This window comes from Diabrotica undecimpunctata, chromosome 2, assembly GCF_040954645.1.
Source record: "Diabrotica undecimpunctata isolate CICGRU chromosome 2, icDiaUnde3, whole genome shotgun sequence".
NCBI lineage: Eukaryota > Metazoa > Arthropoda > Insecta > Coleoptera > Chrysomelidae > Diabrotica > Diabrotica undecimpunctata.
Genome location: NC_092804.1, coordinates 84,330,416 through 84,347,815, shown reverse-complemented (window position 1 = coordinate 84,347,815; position 17,400 = coordinate 84,330,416). Strand labels below are relative to the sequence as shown.

Below are 17,400 nucleotides of genomic sequence, written 5' to 3'. Positions count from 1 at the left end.
AAGATTACCTCAAAAAACCCCTAAAACCACTAAACAAAGAACGAAAAATAATAAAGTGAACGAGAATATTAAAAACTATAAACTAAATGACCAAAAAGTCGCGGCCATGTTCAAAAGTAAAATAGAAGAAAAACTAGCCAAATTAACGAATGCACATAGTACTGACAACTTACAGGAAACTTGGAAACAATTTAAAGAAATCATCGTGACGACAGCAAAAGAAACGTGTGGAATAAACCATGTAAACAGAAATAAGAAGCAAACACGATGGTGGGACGATGAATTAAAAGCCCAAATAAAATATAAAAAACAGAAATGGAAAATATACTTAAACAAGAAAACAGAAAATAGTTACGAAGAATATAAACGACAAAGAAAGGTGGTGAAAGAAATGGTACTGAAGAAGAAGAAGAAAGCCTGGGATGAGTTTGGAATGAAGATGGAGGCAGATAGTCGTGGTAACCAAAAATTGTTTTACAAGGCACTAAAGACGCTAAGAAAAGGTAAAGAAACAACGATGAAACAGGTGAAACGTAAAGACGGCACACTGATTATCAGACCAAATGAGATTATGGAAAGATGGAGACAATACTTCAGCGAACTCCTAACACCAAGACAATCGAAAGAGGAAACTGTAATGATAGAAGTAGAAGGAGAACATGGACAAGAAAATGATATTCAAATAGAAGAAGTCAAAGAAGCAATTAATAATGCAAAGAGAGGTAAATCAGCTGGTCATGACAAAATCACTGCTGAAATGTTAAAGACAATGGGACCGAAAGGAGTTGAATTTTTAACTAAAATTATGAACATGGCTCGGAACCGATGTACAGTCCCCGAAGATTGGAGAATTGGCATAATACTACCAATCTTTAAGAAAGGAGACCCAAGTTCTTGTGAAAATTATAGAGGAATTAATCTACTCAATATCGTCTCCAAAATATATGAAAGCATCCTAGAAAAGAAATTAAGACACATCGTTGAACCACATCTGGATGAAGTACAAAGTGGGTTTAGGAAGGGACACAGTACGCAAGACCATATATTTACGTTGAAACAAATAATTGAGAAAGCTAGAATAAAGAACACAGAAATATATATGGCATTTCTAGATATTGAGAAAGCATTTGACAGCGTGTCCCAGGAATCAGTTTGGAAAAGTCTGCAAAATAGAAATATTGACCATCAACTAACAGGTGCTATCAAAAGTCTGTATCAAAATAACAAGAGTTATGTGCGTAAGGATAACTTGGAATCAGAGATGTTTGCAATAAACGAGGGTCTAAGACAAGGAGGTGTTATGAGCCCTACACTGTTCATATTGATTATTGACGACATAATTAAGGAAACAAAAGCAAGTATACACAAAGTACATATCGGATATAGTAAACTACGACCGGTTGGTATAGCTGAGTGTGCATTCGCAGATGATCTCATGTTATGCGCTTCCAACGAGAGAGACCTCCAGAAAAATATAGATAGATGGAATAATGAGCTGGCAATTAGAAACATGAAGATTAATGTTAAAAAAACCAAGGTGATGCTAATAGCGAAAACTAACCGAAATGTTAACATAGAAATTAACCAACAACTCATAGAACAAGTAGATGCATTCAAATACCTAGGGGTTACAATAGGCAGAGAAGGTACCATGCAGAATGAAATAACAGAAAGAATAAGTAGTGCTTCAAAAGTGTACCATAATCTTAGTAGAGCATTCATAGGTAAACCTGAAATCAGCAGAAGAACCAAAATGACAGTTTATAAGACAGTATTCCGACCAATCTTGATATATGGAAGCGAGAGCTGGGTTTTAACAAAGCAATTAAAAAGCAAGATACAAGCCATTGATATGAAATATCTAAGACGAGTCAAAGGAATAACACGACGAGACAAAATAAGAAATGAAGATGTTATAGAAGAACTGGGCATAGAATCTGTACTACACGCTATTGAAACACAACAAATAAAATGGTTTGGTCATCTGTGCCGAATGAGCGACAACCGACCCGTTAAGCAAGTCTGGAAGGCTAAAGTGAAAAAGTTTAAAACCAGAGGCAGACCACGGAAAACCTGGGATGACGAAGTAGGGCAGATTTTGAAAAGTAGGGGAATGGAATGGTCAGAAGCTCAAAATAAGGCAAAAAACAAGAAAGAATGGACAAAATTCGTGCACAGAATAGAATAGAAAAAAAAAAAATTCTGTATTTTCATTGGATTTGAGATGTAATGTATATCTGTAACCTGTATTTGGATTTACCTCACACCTTAGGGTAGAGAGGTGTTCGATTATATATATATATATATATATATATATATATATATATATATATATATATATATATATATATATATATATATATATATATATATATATAAAATCATTTTAGTCTGATTGATATAATAAGCGATTCTCTATAAAGACAATGAAGTCTACTTTACTCAGTAACAATCAATTTACTCAATCCATACATTACAAATTGACTTTAAATCATTCTCTTTGCCTTTATCCCTATGTAATCCCTTATCCAGGGTCGGCTTGTGTGTATCGTATTATATGACTGATTACTATGAACTAGTAGTCTAAGGCAAAAAATAAAAAAATATTTTTTCTTTATTTCAGAATCGGACAAGAACGATACTTCTGAAAGTTCAAATAGCTTAGGAAAATCATCCTCAGAGAAAACTGATCCTCCATATGAGCAACTAAATAACGACACTGATTCAGAAACACCTGGTTACGAAAAAATCGGATCGAAATCAGCCATTACCACATTGAATAGTGATGGGAGCCGTAATTTAACGGATCCAACAAATATTCACGATGAAGATGGTATTTTTCAGGTTTGATTGGTATATATTATTACCAATGTCTAGTCTAGTTGATCTTTGTTGGAATTCAATAAACTTTTTACATGACGTTAAAATTGTTTAAAAAACAGGCGATGTTTTATGTATTTTGTTCCTGCACTTTTTTTCAGCTGCCTATACAAAAAAAGGCAACAAGAAGACCAACTCTTTTTTTTATATTTAATATAGTATCAGCCTTAATTTTCTTTCATTTTCTTTCGTTACGTTCCTTTTTACTTCCATTCAGTTATTTATTCAGTTTAGTGATATTCTTCTTTTTTCTTTAAGTGCAGTCTCCACATCGGAGGTTTAATATCATCATCACTATCTTTACTCCATCTACCGCTGCTCTGAAGCTATGCAAATGCTATTGAACTGCATATAAACCACTCCCTTAAATTTTTCAACTATGACACTCTCCCTCTTTCTACACTCCTTTCTCCTCTTATCTTTTCCTGTATTATCGATCTTCCGTTTCACATCGCTGTCGCCTCATTACGTGTCCCAGATATTGTAACTTTCTTATTTTTGTTGTGTTTATTATTTCGTATTCTTTGCCCATTTCTCGCAACACTTTCGTGTTCGTTTTTCGTGTTCGTTTTCTTCTGTGTCCATGCTTTTCTAATGACATTTCAAAGACTAGCTTATTTATGTGTTCTTGCTTCAGTGTCCAGCTTTTAAGTCCATATTGTAGTATCGAAAACACGTAACATCTTAGAGCTCTTACTCTCAGTTCTAATCTAAAGTCTTTATTGTAGAGAATTGTTTTCATGTTTACAAACACGTTTCTGGCTATTTCTATCCTGGCCCTTATTTCTGTTGTTTGATCATTATTTTCTGAAATCCAGGTTCCCAGCTATTTGTATTTTTCAACCCTTTCTGTCGGTACATCTCGCAAATGCATGTTGGTTTATATACTTTTTTCTTTATTATTTTTATATATTTAGTTTTTTTTTATTCATTTTTAGTCAATAGTTTTCACAAATTGTCTTTTTTATTGATAGTTGGAGTTGTGCAGCAGAGCTTGCCATAATTACGGTGTCATATGCATCTTATGTTATTAATAGTTCTTCCGTTAATTATTACTCCTTCACTTTGAGATAATAATGCTTCTTTAAAAGTGGAGTCGCTATATACATTAAATAGTAATGGAGACATAATACATACCTCTCTAATTCCTCTCCTGATTTCAATTTCCGAATTGTTCCTAGTCCGATTCTGAATTCAAACTGACTATCATCTATTCCTTCTTCCAGTTTTTTGTTTTTATGACCATGTATTATTTTCAAGAATAATTTGAGACCATGACTTATTAATGATATTGTTCTGTATTCACTGGAGTCTTTAGTGTTTGCATTTTTAAAGATAGCGCAAAAGGTGGAGAGTAACCATTGTTTCGATATATGTCCTGTTTTATATATTGTGTTAAACAAGTCTACTATAATGTCCAAAGTTTCATCATTTGTGAATTTTAAGCTTTCTAAGAATATTCTTCTGGACCTACTGCTTTGCCAATTTTGCTGTTTTTTAAATGCATTTTTAATTTCCTCTTTTAATATCTTTAAAACCACACCCTCTTCTACTACTACTTCCATCTATACTGTTCTATTGTCTTTGAACAACTCATGTATTAATTCTGTCCATCTCTTTAATTTTTCGTTAGTATTTAACACTAGTATCTGTTAGTATTTAACACTAGGATCTTTTAGTATTCCCGGTTTTATTTTTTTTTTGTTGTGAGTTAATTCTTTAATTATTTGTGTATGTTAAAACCATCATGTATTTCCTGGTATTGTTCTATTTCTGCGCATTGTTCTTTTAACCATTCTTCTTTCGCTTGCTTAATTTTGTATTTTATTTGTTTATCCACTTTTTTGTACATCTGATTATCTTTGTTTTTATGTTGACGCCCATTAAATCTAAAATTTCTTCCGTCATCCATTGTTTCGTTTTGTATCTGGTTGGTGTTGTCAGAATTTCTTTTTGATTTTTATTTATTTGTGTATTTATTAATAACCATTTTGTATCCGATACAGTATTTTGCAATTTGTTTTTTAACATTCATTAATCGATTATTGATTTCATCTGGCAGGCGTTGTGTTATGAGTGAGTTCCTTAATTTACTTGTAGCAATTTGTGCATCTGCTGTTCTTCGTTTTATTATTTGCATTTGATCCTAATTTTGGTCTCTACTGGATTGTGATGTGATCCTACGCCGGCACTCGGATATGTTTTTGCTGATATAATTGCTTTCTTGTATCTTTGTCTAATTAATATATACATAGTTTATTTGGTCTTTTACAATTATTTCTTGTATAGTCTTCTCTTTGGCGATTTGGGCAATGTATTCGCTGTAACAAAATTATTGTTGTGTCAAAATTCGATAAGCCTTTCGTTTCTGTTTCCCAGACCGTATACTTCTGTACATTTGTCTATGTCTTCGCAGAAAGAATCAATATCGCTTTCGAGTTTGTCCACAGTTTGAGCATAAACTTGTATAATGTTTATTTTGGGTTTGTTCTGGTTTAATTGTATGAGTATACTTCTCTTTCAGTATGGGGTGAAATTTACTACCGCTTCATCAATATTTTTGTTAATTATTATCCCGACACCATATCCTTGTGAACCATCTTGACTTCGTGAATAATATATTGTCTTATTGTTCATTTTCATTATTTCTCAATCGGACATTGGGCGTCAGTGATTCTTAATATATGTATATATATATATATATATATATATATATATATATATATATATAAAGAAGTAAACGTTAAATATTGGGTTTGCAGCAATAAAAAATGAAACGTGTACTCTTTTAAATTTTTATTCCAAGCTTTCGGACATTGGTTATGTCCTTCATCAGGGAGCTACAAATGTGATGAATAAATTGTTGGCGTTGGTATAATTAATTAAAAAATTCACTACTTACAAACTTAATGAGGTTGTATCAACGAAGATGTATTATAATGTTGATAAAATTTATCATAGTCTCTCATCTTTTTTCAATATATAAAACCTATTTTTATGTTTAAAAATTTAAAATTTATTCATCACATTTGTAGCTCCCTGATGAAGGACATAAGCAATGTCCGAAAGCTTGGAATAAAAATTTAAAAGAGTACACGTTTCATTTTTTATTGCTGCAAACCCAATATTTAACGTTTACTTCCTTACGTTGTCAGCAAATACTTCTGGTTCATTATATATATATATATATATATATATATATATATATATATATATATATATATATATATATATATATATATATATATATATGTATATATATATATTATACATATATATATATATATATATATATATATATATATATATATATATATATATATATATATATATATATATATATATATATATATGTGTGTCTATGTGTCTATATATATATATATAATTTTGTGTTGTGTTTAATAAATTAATTCCTCTGTAGTTTTCTGGGTCTTATGTGTTTCCCTTTTTGAAGAGAGGTATTAGGATGCTTGATCTCCATTCTTGAGGAATTCTGTTTTGTTCTATTATTTTTTGAATTAGTTTTAATAGTTGTTTGGTCAGATCTGGTCCTTCGTACTTTAGTAGTTCGTTCGGTATTCTGTCCTCTCCTGGTCATTTTCTATTTTAATTTCTATGCTTTCTTTATTCCTCTTCCTCCACAATATTTATTCCTTTATTTATCGTCACCTCTTATGTTGATGTTTTATTATCGTCACCTTTATCAAATAGGGATCGAAAGTAGTCTACCCATGTTTCCTTTTGAATGTGTTTCGTTTTTATTAGTTCGTTCATCTCTTTTCTTTATCCTCTGATCATTCTCTATATTTCTTTTTGTGTTACATAGAAGTCGTGTTCCATCTATTTTGAGAAGCTCTGCCAGTGTTCCATTTTTATTTGTCCAACTAAAGTATTCGTTTGGTTCATATTCATTTGCAAAACCAATGTTTGGTTTTGCAAAGTTACGCAAGTGCTCCAAAAGTTCAATGATGGACTGATTAGTCCGAAAACATTCCGAAAACTTTATTTTAATTCATTTGGATTTTCTAATTTAATTTTTTAATTAAATATACCACTTATAGGGTATATTATTCTTAATTTTATTATTAATTAATTATTATTATTAATTATATTTTAACTTATATGGTATAAAGCCAACTCCCGGGAATTATCCCATTTAAGTCATATTCATAAGTTTTTTCTTAAATCATTCTTTGTTTAAATATATTGTTCCTAGTGGCTCTATTTGGTCTAAATCTATTTTAATACTCACTGATTATATTTTCGGAGTATTCTAACAATCTATTACAGATGTAATACCAGAAAGAACTTAGAATACTACATTTAGTAACGTAATTGGCCTATAATTTTATCATTCCCTCTTATCTCCTTTCTAATAAGTTGGCTTTATGTGCTCATCTGCCCATTCTTTCAGCATTTGTTCCTTGTTCCATATTAATATTATTACATAATAAATTTTTCCCCAGAGTTCAGATCCTCCATGATTTAATAATTATGCCTAAATTCCGTCCGTCTCTGACGCTTTATTGTTATTTAGTTTCATTATTATCTGAACCACTTCTTCATAACTCGGATTTTCAATGTGCTGCTCCGCCGTATAATATATTGTCTCGTTTTGTTCGTTTTTATATGCTTTTAATTTCTTTATAATTATTTGCTTCTCTGTTAGTAGTTCTCCGCCCTTGTCTCTTCATATTGTTAATTTTGGTCTAAATGACTTTGTGCTTTTTTTATTCTTTTATTGAATTTTCTGCTTTTGTGTCTATTGTTATGCTGTAGTTGCCGCATTCATCATCATGCCATTCCGTATTTCTTTGTCACTTGGCTTTTTCGACAGTTTCCGCTGCATATTCAGCTATTATTATTTTTAATTGTCTTTATTTCTCCTCTGTAGTATCTTCCTCTCTGGTTTGGTTTTAAGTTTTATTTGGAAAGCATTTTGGTGTTCTTGTTTTTTTTTTGAGTTTTTGTATCATTCAACATTTCACTTCTTAATTCGACTATTTGACCCTTTGCCACTATCTCGATTTTGTGCCACAAGTTGCAATTTGCAACAACTTGTATATCCCGTTGTAAATACACTAGAGATTACAACAATACGAATAAATAAAATACTAGATAGTTATAAATTTTTTCTTTTTTTTTTTCATCTAGACCACAGAGAGAGTTTGTTGCCTTCCTTTGTAGCAGAAAATAGAATCAAAACATGTCGAACTTACAAAAAATGATTTTTTTTAAATTAAACCTTATCTCGACAAGCGTCGCTTATACATTTGTTTTTATTTGTTTATCACATGTCAAATATATTGAATAATTTTTGTTTTTTTTATTAATTTTATATACGAAGTGGTATGTTGGATAAAAAACCACTTCAACAAGAGTCCTTTCTGAATAATATTTGTTTATATAAAACGAAACTTTCTAATTTATTTGTTTAAGTTTATGTATTATTGTATTATTATTAAGAAACGAATTTGATATAAGGTATATCATATACAGATTGTCAAAGTTTGGTGACTGATAAGGATAAATTAGAAAGTGTTTTATTGTTTCATGTGTACATAAATGACATAATACTGATATAATATCACATATTACTAATTCTAATGTAACAGTAACAGTTAATTTATTTTATAATGAATAGTTTGCTATACGTTTTTTACATTTATTAAATTTGGTCCCTTGTTGAATAGTTCCATTTTTTAACGTTTATATTTCGACGTTTTATGATGGGATATTATCTAAATCGTCCGTAAATCCTAAATCAGGCCAATAATATATATATATATATATATATATATATATATATATATATATATATATATATATATATATATTGTATATACTGTGACATTGTGTTTTGGTTTAATTCACAATAATTTTATTATTTTATATTACCAAATGGCACAAAATGAGTAACTTACGAAGCTATTTTAGTTTTAAAAAATATTTCTTTATCTCTATAAAAGAATATATGAACGGGTCAGAACCAGAGGTGCCTATACATCGAATTCACTCTTTTGAGATAATGGGGGGTGAAGTTAATTATATAAATTTCGAAATAAAGTAAATTTTGGGGTTTTTGTCTATAAAAAGTTAAATATTTCAGGTAGAATAAAGCAAAAAAAAAATCAAAAAATGTATACCTAGTCGTTTTTCACACTAACAAAACTGAAAAATACTTTGAACTGAGAAAAAAACTATCACGCCGTCTCTTCTCTTGAAGCCGTACGAGACCTGTATCCATCTGATTGGTGTACTTCAGATTTTTAAAATAGTTGTGGTGGATAGGTGACACGTACTTTAACAGTGATATCAGATGTTTCTTTTTCTCTACTGTTATCCTCTTCCTTCGGAATTAATAAATCTAACTCCATGCACGGATTTGTTGAGGGTCAGCCATGTATCTTTTTCGTGAAGTCTACTTCAGAAAAATAACTATCAGTGTTATAGTTATATTTAAAATACCTTTTTCTTTTTCGGTAAATTTTAAGCCATTCTACTTTTCCTCCTTTAGTTGCTTTCTTCCTATTTAGAATGCCGTGCTCCATCCTAAATACTGGTACAAGTACAAGTAGTACTTAAAAATACCACTGGTACTTTTCCATTTTATGAGTACAAAATTTACTCATTTTTCTTTGAGATGTTGTGATATTTTCTTTCCTTGTTAATGACACCAAAATTATGATCGCATGTTGAAAAACTTGAAAAGTTGTCCAGACACAAAAAATTTTGGATTTATTTCCTTTACACTGCTTCTTTGTATTTCATTAAAAAGACCTAAAACGACTTTTATATTCCTATTATGCCCTTAACAACTATCAGACTATAAATCTAAGGTGGACGTTGTTTCAGGCAGAAAATAAATATAATTGATCAAACATGACACATTGTCTTGATAACCACGTGAAGAAACACTTTCATTGTTTTCAACTTCATTATGTACTCACAAATTGAAAACCCACATCTGCCGTTTGTATCTGTAGATAAAAAACTGCAATATGTTTTCTTCTTTTTCGTCTTTTGCTGCTTCAATTGCTTTCTTCTATAATTGCTTCACGACTTCTTTTTTTTGTTTCTTTCCACTTCAACCGTAGTTTTTTCTTTCCCTTCATGTAATGTTTTAGACAAGAGTTATAAAATAGTCTCATTTTTGACACGTGGCCTGTGAAACGATAGATTAAAAAAATAGTTAAAGATATCTCTGAAGACACAAAGCCATACAATTACTTCTTTTCCTCACAAGATTTGTTATATTCATTATACATTAAGGCCATGTTTAAATTTGGAGGCAAATATTTCTGACTTGTATGGTGCCTACACTAAGCGATTCATATATTGCAAATTTGCTAATAAACTCCATTAGTTACTTTGCATCATCTCTATTTCTCTTATTATGTGGTGAATGTTTATCACGTTTATCCGAAATCTCGTTATACCTTTTAGAGCATTCGTTATTTTGCTATCGCTAAGATCTAAGACATTTAAAAAAAATCTTTACATACTTTGTGGCCAATTTTCATTTCCATCTTGTAATTTGTAATTCCTCGTCTTCTGGTATCTTGCTATTTCCTTCTTTTTATATTTTCGTTTTGCAGGTACAACAGTACAACAGTAATTTCACCTGAAAGAAAAGTATTTTTAAACATCCAATCTAGTGAATAAAAATATTAAAAGATTTGATTTTGCCGATTTTCACTTATTTTATCAGAGCGACTAGATGACTAGCTCTACAACAACTTCCTGGGTTGCATACTTTTCGACGAACACTATTAGGTATCTTTAGCTGAAACATGTTGTTCATCATTCATAACTTTTTGTTTTCTTATTAACTTTCTGGTCAACTTAGGATTTGACTTCCGTTTTCGAGTGTTGGACCGCGTTTCAGATGTCACATGGTCGTTGTCACTATCTGAAATAAAGTAAAATAAAAAAATCGTATACAAAAATTAACTTTAATAATTAAAATATAGACTATTGTGAATCATCTGTTTACTACAAAAAATTCATGATAACGTCAAGCCAGAAGAGCATATACAATACATTATAATACAAATTTATACATACCTGTTGTCTTACTATCAGTTTCACTCGGCCTACACTCCTCTTCTTCATGAAAATCGCTAGAAGAATCAACATCACTCAATGGGTCGGCCATTTTAATGCTGCATGGGCACGTCTGGCGTTTAAGGAACCTGAAATTCATCTTTTGCAATATTTTTAACAGATGGCGATACGGGTTCTAAAATTATCTGAAGCATAGGCATGTTTGCAGAGGCGCACTGAACTTAAAAACTACAAAAACTAACTACTTAAAAACTACAATTTTTACCTCTGGCTCTGATCTACTCATATATGGAATAATATGTTTACCTGTTACTATTTAACTAAATTATGTAATTTTACTATAAGTAAAACTATGGAAATTATGCACCATGATCTTATTCGGTAAAATCACACTGGTAACTTTGAAAACTAAACCGACTGGTTCTTTAATTTTATATATCTATTTACTGAATAAAAAATACTATTGATATAAAAATACGGAGAAGAGTCGGTTTTAGAAAAACTAAAACTAACTTTTATAAAACCGACGTAAGTCTAGATATATAATATTTCGATATAATCTAAAATAAAAAATCGATAAGTTGAATATTCACAAGAATTGCTAATTTTTGTTTACTTAGATTGAGATTCGGTTTTGATTAACTGTTTACCTGTGGTCAACTTTCTTTTTGAGCTAAGGACACCCTTTCTTTGCTTAAAAATAATGCAAACGGAGAATTAGAGTAAAATAAATATACTCTAAGTAAAGGGTAGTTTAATTTATACAAAGGTCATACAACACGCGTCTAAAGGTCCCCTCCGCAACTATTCTATGAACCATAAAACTTAAATTAATAAATTTTTGAGAGACGTCTAAAAATAAATGTATTCTATTATGTGGGAAATTAAAGTTGGACCGCCGAAGGCAGATAGAATTATCACGTGAAGGCCATGCGCTGAGTTGTAGTTCCTAACGTCACAAGTTCGATTTACACTAGGTCAAAAAGAGAGATACAATTATCGCAGTGAATGCGGTAAAACCCATAATATACATATTGAAAACTTAATTCTATTTGTCACTGTAATAATGGAGTTATGATATTTACAATTTATTATTGATTATGTAGTATGAATAGTGTGACCAACTAGTCCGAAAAATCATATCAAATTAAAATTTCTGTATTTTAATTATCGTCTTCTGAAAAGACGATTCAAAAACAATAACAATTTGTGTATACACAAGAATCATCAGTATTACGAGGCATGCTGCATACAACGATGTAATGATTGCTGATCAATGTTTTTTTTTTCGGGTTTGTCAACGATTTTAAGTAAACAAACTTCTTGATTTCGTTCGCGCTATTTAAAATCAATCCCATCGAATGATTCATTTTCAAACCATTACGTGCTTTGAACCAAAATCATATCTGCTGCGTTGCAATATGATTTTATGTAAAAATTTATTTTATGTCAGTAATCAGTTTGAAGCCGCAAATAATGCAAGTTAAATAATCAATAAAATTATTAAATTATTAAATTAGATATTAAAGTTTTATATTTAAAAAAAATGGCCCGATTTTTATTGAAACGTCTCGGCTTTCTCAACTATTGTTTTTCAGCCTTGACCCGAATTCGACGGAATTGGAGTTTTTTAAAGTTATGCGTTTTAAATATACTACGAGACGAAAATGCCACTGAATTTCTAAAAATTATACGAACAAGCTGAATTTTGCCTAGAATTAATTAATTAATTAATTAATTTTGGGACCCTAAAAAATACGCAAAAAAGTTTACCACTTTTACTCCCGGGCTTCTCCCTAAAAACCCCCTCGCAGGAGGGTAAAAACGTAAAAAAATCGATTTACCAAGAATCTGTACACCTTAGAAAAAAATGTTTCAAATAAAAAATGTAGTTGAGATAATTTTAAATAAAAATGTTTATAAGCATTTTTGTGTAGAATGGGCCGTTCTCTTAGAAACAACGCTTGAAGCGACCGTCGATTTTGGATGTCAATAACGCGCGCGAAATCAATGTTCAATAAAATTTCTATCAGTTCGACGGTAAAAATTCGATATCTTTGGATTCAAGGGACCTATCGTCAAAATTCAAGATGCGTTTTAAAGGTAAAGAGCTTAGCTTTTGTATGCAGTTTTTGTATTTTGCCGCAAATAAACTCAGATTTTATACAGGTGTTAAATAAATAAACGTGGCGCGATTTTTGCCATTTTTTATAATTCTCACGAATATAAATTATAGAGTTACGAACAATGAAGTACTGAGAAGAATAGGTAAAGAGAAGGAAGTTGAACTTACAATTAAAGAAAGAAAGCTACAGTATCTCGGACATGTGACGCGGGGCGAGAAGTATGGCATCCTGCGACTCATAATGCAAGGAAAGATAGATGGGAGAAGAAGCATCGGAAGAAGACGAATTTCATGGCTCAAGAACCTGAGAGAATAGTTTGGATGCAGCTCAAAACAACTTTTTAGAGCTACTGCCTCAAAAATTAAAATAGCTATGATGATTGCCAACCTCCGTAGCGGAGATGGTACCTGAAGAAGAAGAATAATTCTCACGAGATCAATACAATCTATTCCTTTTATTAACTGGCCACTATGAAGTTTGAATTACTAGAGTCTAACTTTTAAAATTTATAGCATGTAATTTTAGTTTTGTGTTTTAACAACAAATGTGAGTCATTTGAAATATGCTTAAAAACCGTTGGATTTAAACTTTCACACAACAAACGATCGAAAACATTTAAAACTTTTTTTTTTTTCAATTGCACTAGTACGATTTTCAAAAGAACAAAAGTACTGCAATAATTTACACAAAAAACAGTCTTCTTAAATGCATTTTTCGTGACGTGGGATCGTTTGTAATGTATAACATTAAATTCTGAGTTTGTTATTCATATTTCAAATGCCTCAAATTTGTTAATGCAACTCAAAATTGAAATTTCATGTCATAGGTTTTAAAGATTGATATCTAAAAATGAAAAGTTTACTACAACTGGTCAATAAAAGTGATCAATTTTATTGATATGAAAGGTTATTTAACACCTTTATAAAGTTTATTCTGGGCAAAATACAAAAACTGAATACGAGAGTTACACTCTTTGCCTTTAAAACGCATCTTGAATTTTGTCGATAGGACATTTGGATCAAAAGATATTGAATTTTTACCGTTCAGCTGATACAAATTTTATTGAACATTGATTTTGCGCGCGTAACTGACATGCAAAATCGACGGTCGCTTCAAGCGTTGTTTCTAAGAGAACGGTTCATTCTACAAAAAAAATGTTTATAAACATTTTTGTTTAAGATTATCTCAGCGACATTTTTTATTTGAAACCTTTTTTTCTAAGGTATACAGATTCTTGGTAAACTGATTTTTTAACGTTTTTACCCCCCTTCGAGGGGAGTACCGGGGAAAGCCCGGGAGTAAAAGTAGTAAACTTTTTTGCATCTCTTTTGGGGTCCCAAAATTAATATTCTCTGCAAAATTCAGCTTGTTAGTATGATTTTTAGGGGTCAACTCTCTGACGACTGAACTAATAATATATATATATATATATATATATATATATATATATATATATATAAAAAATGTGCACTCGTAAGTGAATGGGATGTTATCGGTCTGGAGATAAAAAAGACAAGAGTTGTGCTACTCTATCTATTTATTGAAGACGTTTCGCCTATTGTTTAATAAGCATCATCAGTTCATCTAAAAGAGTGTTATTAGCGATACATCTAATATGAAAAAACAATTAAGTAAATGATCTTACCTTTAAAAGATCTGTAGCATTACAATGTTGTTATTGCAAAGAAACATCAAAAAATTTTATATAATAAATATAACAGCAAAAAATATAGAAACACAGAACGCTGGAAGATTCCCAATTTAACTAATTTGTTTTAAATTTCACTTTTGAAAACATTGATTGATTAAATCTATCAAAAAATATAATTGTCAATTTGGAATTGTTATATAAACAACGGCACGGCTAGGGTTCTTGACTGTTATGATCATATATCATGAAAATGAAGTATTTGAAAGCTCGACTGTCAGAAATGACAATCAGCTGGTGAGATTGAAGGAAAAGTTTTATAGATGTCAACATAAATGTTATGATATAATAAAAGAAGTTGAAGAAGAAAACAATAATTAAAAGTAGAATACGGAAGAATCAATTTTGTAGTATTAGTGCATGGTAAATTTGGCTTAAGTTGCTGATATCAGTTCTCTTATTTAATGCATTAGGTTGTTTCAAAATATGACACATCTCCATAAATTGTCTCTTATTAAGGTTACGTTCTCTACAGAGAATTCTAACATCATCAAAATTAACAGTATGTTTGGTGTTGATTGCATGTTCTGCAAGGGCACAAGTATGTTTAGAAAGTTTAATGTCACTACGATGTGAAGTAAGGCGTCCTTTAAGGGAACGGCCAGTCTGACCAATATAACATGCATCACATTCAGAACAGGGTATGTGATAGACTACATTCACTTGTTCCAAAAAGGAAAGAGGTGTTTTAATTTTAGAAAACAAGTTCCTGACAGTCTTAGCATTATTGATAGCAATCTTAACCGGGATATTGTTCTGTTTGTACAATTTAATAAGCTTTTCAGTAACATATGGGAAATAGGGTAGTGAAGAGTAATGGGTGGTGGAAGTTGCAATGTTAGGAGAAAGTAGAGTACTGTTGTTCATAATATTATTAGAAATTATTCTTAGTTGATCACCATCAGGTAAATCATCAATAGAAGACCCAAAACTTGTTGAAAATTTTCAACAAGTTTTGGGTCTTCTATTGATGATTTACCTGATGGTGATCAACTAAGAATAATTTCTAATAATATTATGAACAACAGTACTCTACTTTCTCCTAACATTGCAACTTCCACCACCCATTACTCTTCACTACCCTATTTCCCATATGTTACTGAAAAGCTTATTAAATTGTACAAACAGAACAATATCCCGGTTAAGATTGCTATCAATAATGCTAAGACTGTCAGGAACTTGTTTTCTAAAATTAAAACACCTCTTTCCTTTTTGGAACAAGTGAATGTAGTCTATCACATACCCTGTTCTGAATGTGATGCATGTTATATTGGTCAGACTGGCCGTTCCCTTAAAGGACGCCTTACTTCACATCGTAGTGACATTAAACTTTCTAAACATACTTGTGCCCTTGCAGAACATGCAATCAACACCAAACATACTGTTAATTTTGATGATGTTAGAATTCTCTGTAGAGAACGTAACCTTAATAAGAGACAATTTATGGAGATGTGTCATATTTTGAAACAACCTAATGCATTAAATAAGAGAACTGATATCAGCAACTTAAGCCAAATTTACCATGCACTAATACTACAAAATTGATTCTTCCGTATTCTACTTTTAATTATTGTTTTCTTCTTCAACTTCTTTTATTATATCATAACATTTATGTTGACATCTATAAAACTTTTCCTTCAATCTCACCAGCTGATTGTCATTTCTGACAGTCGAGCTTTCAAATACTTCATTTTCATGATATATGATCATAACAGTCAAGAACCCTAGCCGTGCCGTTGTTTATATAACAATTCCAAATTGACAATTATATTTTTTGATAGATTTAATCAATCAATGTTTTCAAAAGTGAAATTTAAAACAAATTAGTTAAATTGGGAATCTTCCAGCGTTCTGTGTTTCTATATTTTTTGCTGTTATATTTATTATATAAAATTTTTTGATGTTTCTTTGCAATAACAACATTGTAATGCTACAGATCTTTTAAAGGTAAGATCATTTACTTAATTGTTTTTTCATATTAGATGTATCGCTAATAACACTCTTTTAGATGAACTGATGATGCTTATTAAACAATAGGCGAAACGTCTTCAATAAATAGATAGAGTAGCACAACTCTTGTCTTTTTTATCTCCAGACCGATAACATCCCATTCACTTACGAGTGCACATTTTTTATATTAAATTAAACGGTCATATACCTTAAAGATATATATATATATATATATATATATATATATATATATATATATATATATATATATATATATATATATATATATATATATATATATATATATGACAAAAAGAGGTTACCTTGATTCTTAATTAATAAATTAATTACTATCGGTGTATCGGATGAAGATTCGTCGTCACCTAAATTAATAATCAGTGGTTCTAACTGCTGTTCTACAATAAAATCTAGTTCCCACATCTTGGATATGATGCCATCTACATGGTTGATAGCATTTCTCCAGGAATCCGATATAACCTTATTTTGTGCTTCGCTGAAAGGTACTTTTACGTCATTTAATTTATATGTGTTATTTTTTCTTGCAACTTCACCCTTTACTTGTGCCCATATTAGCTCAATGGGGTTTAGCTCGCAGTGGTAAGGGGGCAATCTAAGCATACATCTACCCGAAGACTTAATAATTTTATC

General features: G+C 30.7%; 1 protein-coding gene across 2 annotated transcripts in view; it reads left to right on the top strand.

The window, feature by feature from the left end:
• The window catches only part of LOC140434713 (uncharacterized), a 402,091-nt gene that overhangs the window by 369,315 nt on the left and 15,376 nt on the right, over window positions 1-17,400 (top strand). Inside the window, exons 10-11 of one of the 2 annotated variants that reach the window (XM_072523175.1) lie at window positions 2,624-2,844; window positions 8,035-8,148. In XM_072523175.1, the coding sequence (XP_072379276.1) occupies window positions 2,624-2,844; window positions 8,035-8,067 (254 nt within the window). In that variant the 3' untranslated portion in view covers window positions 8,068-8,148. Of the gene's footprint in view, window positions 1-2,623; window positions 2,845-8,034; window positions 8,149-17,400 lie in introns of those variants that run through there. The other variant, XM_072523176.1, reaches the window with a different exon arrangement.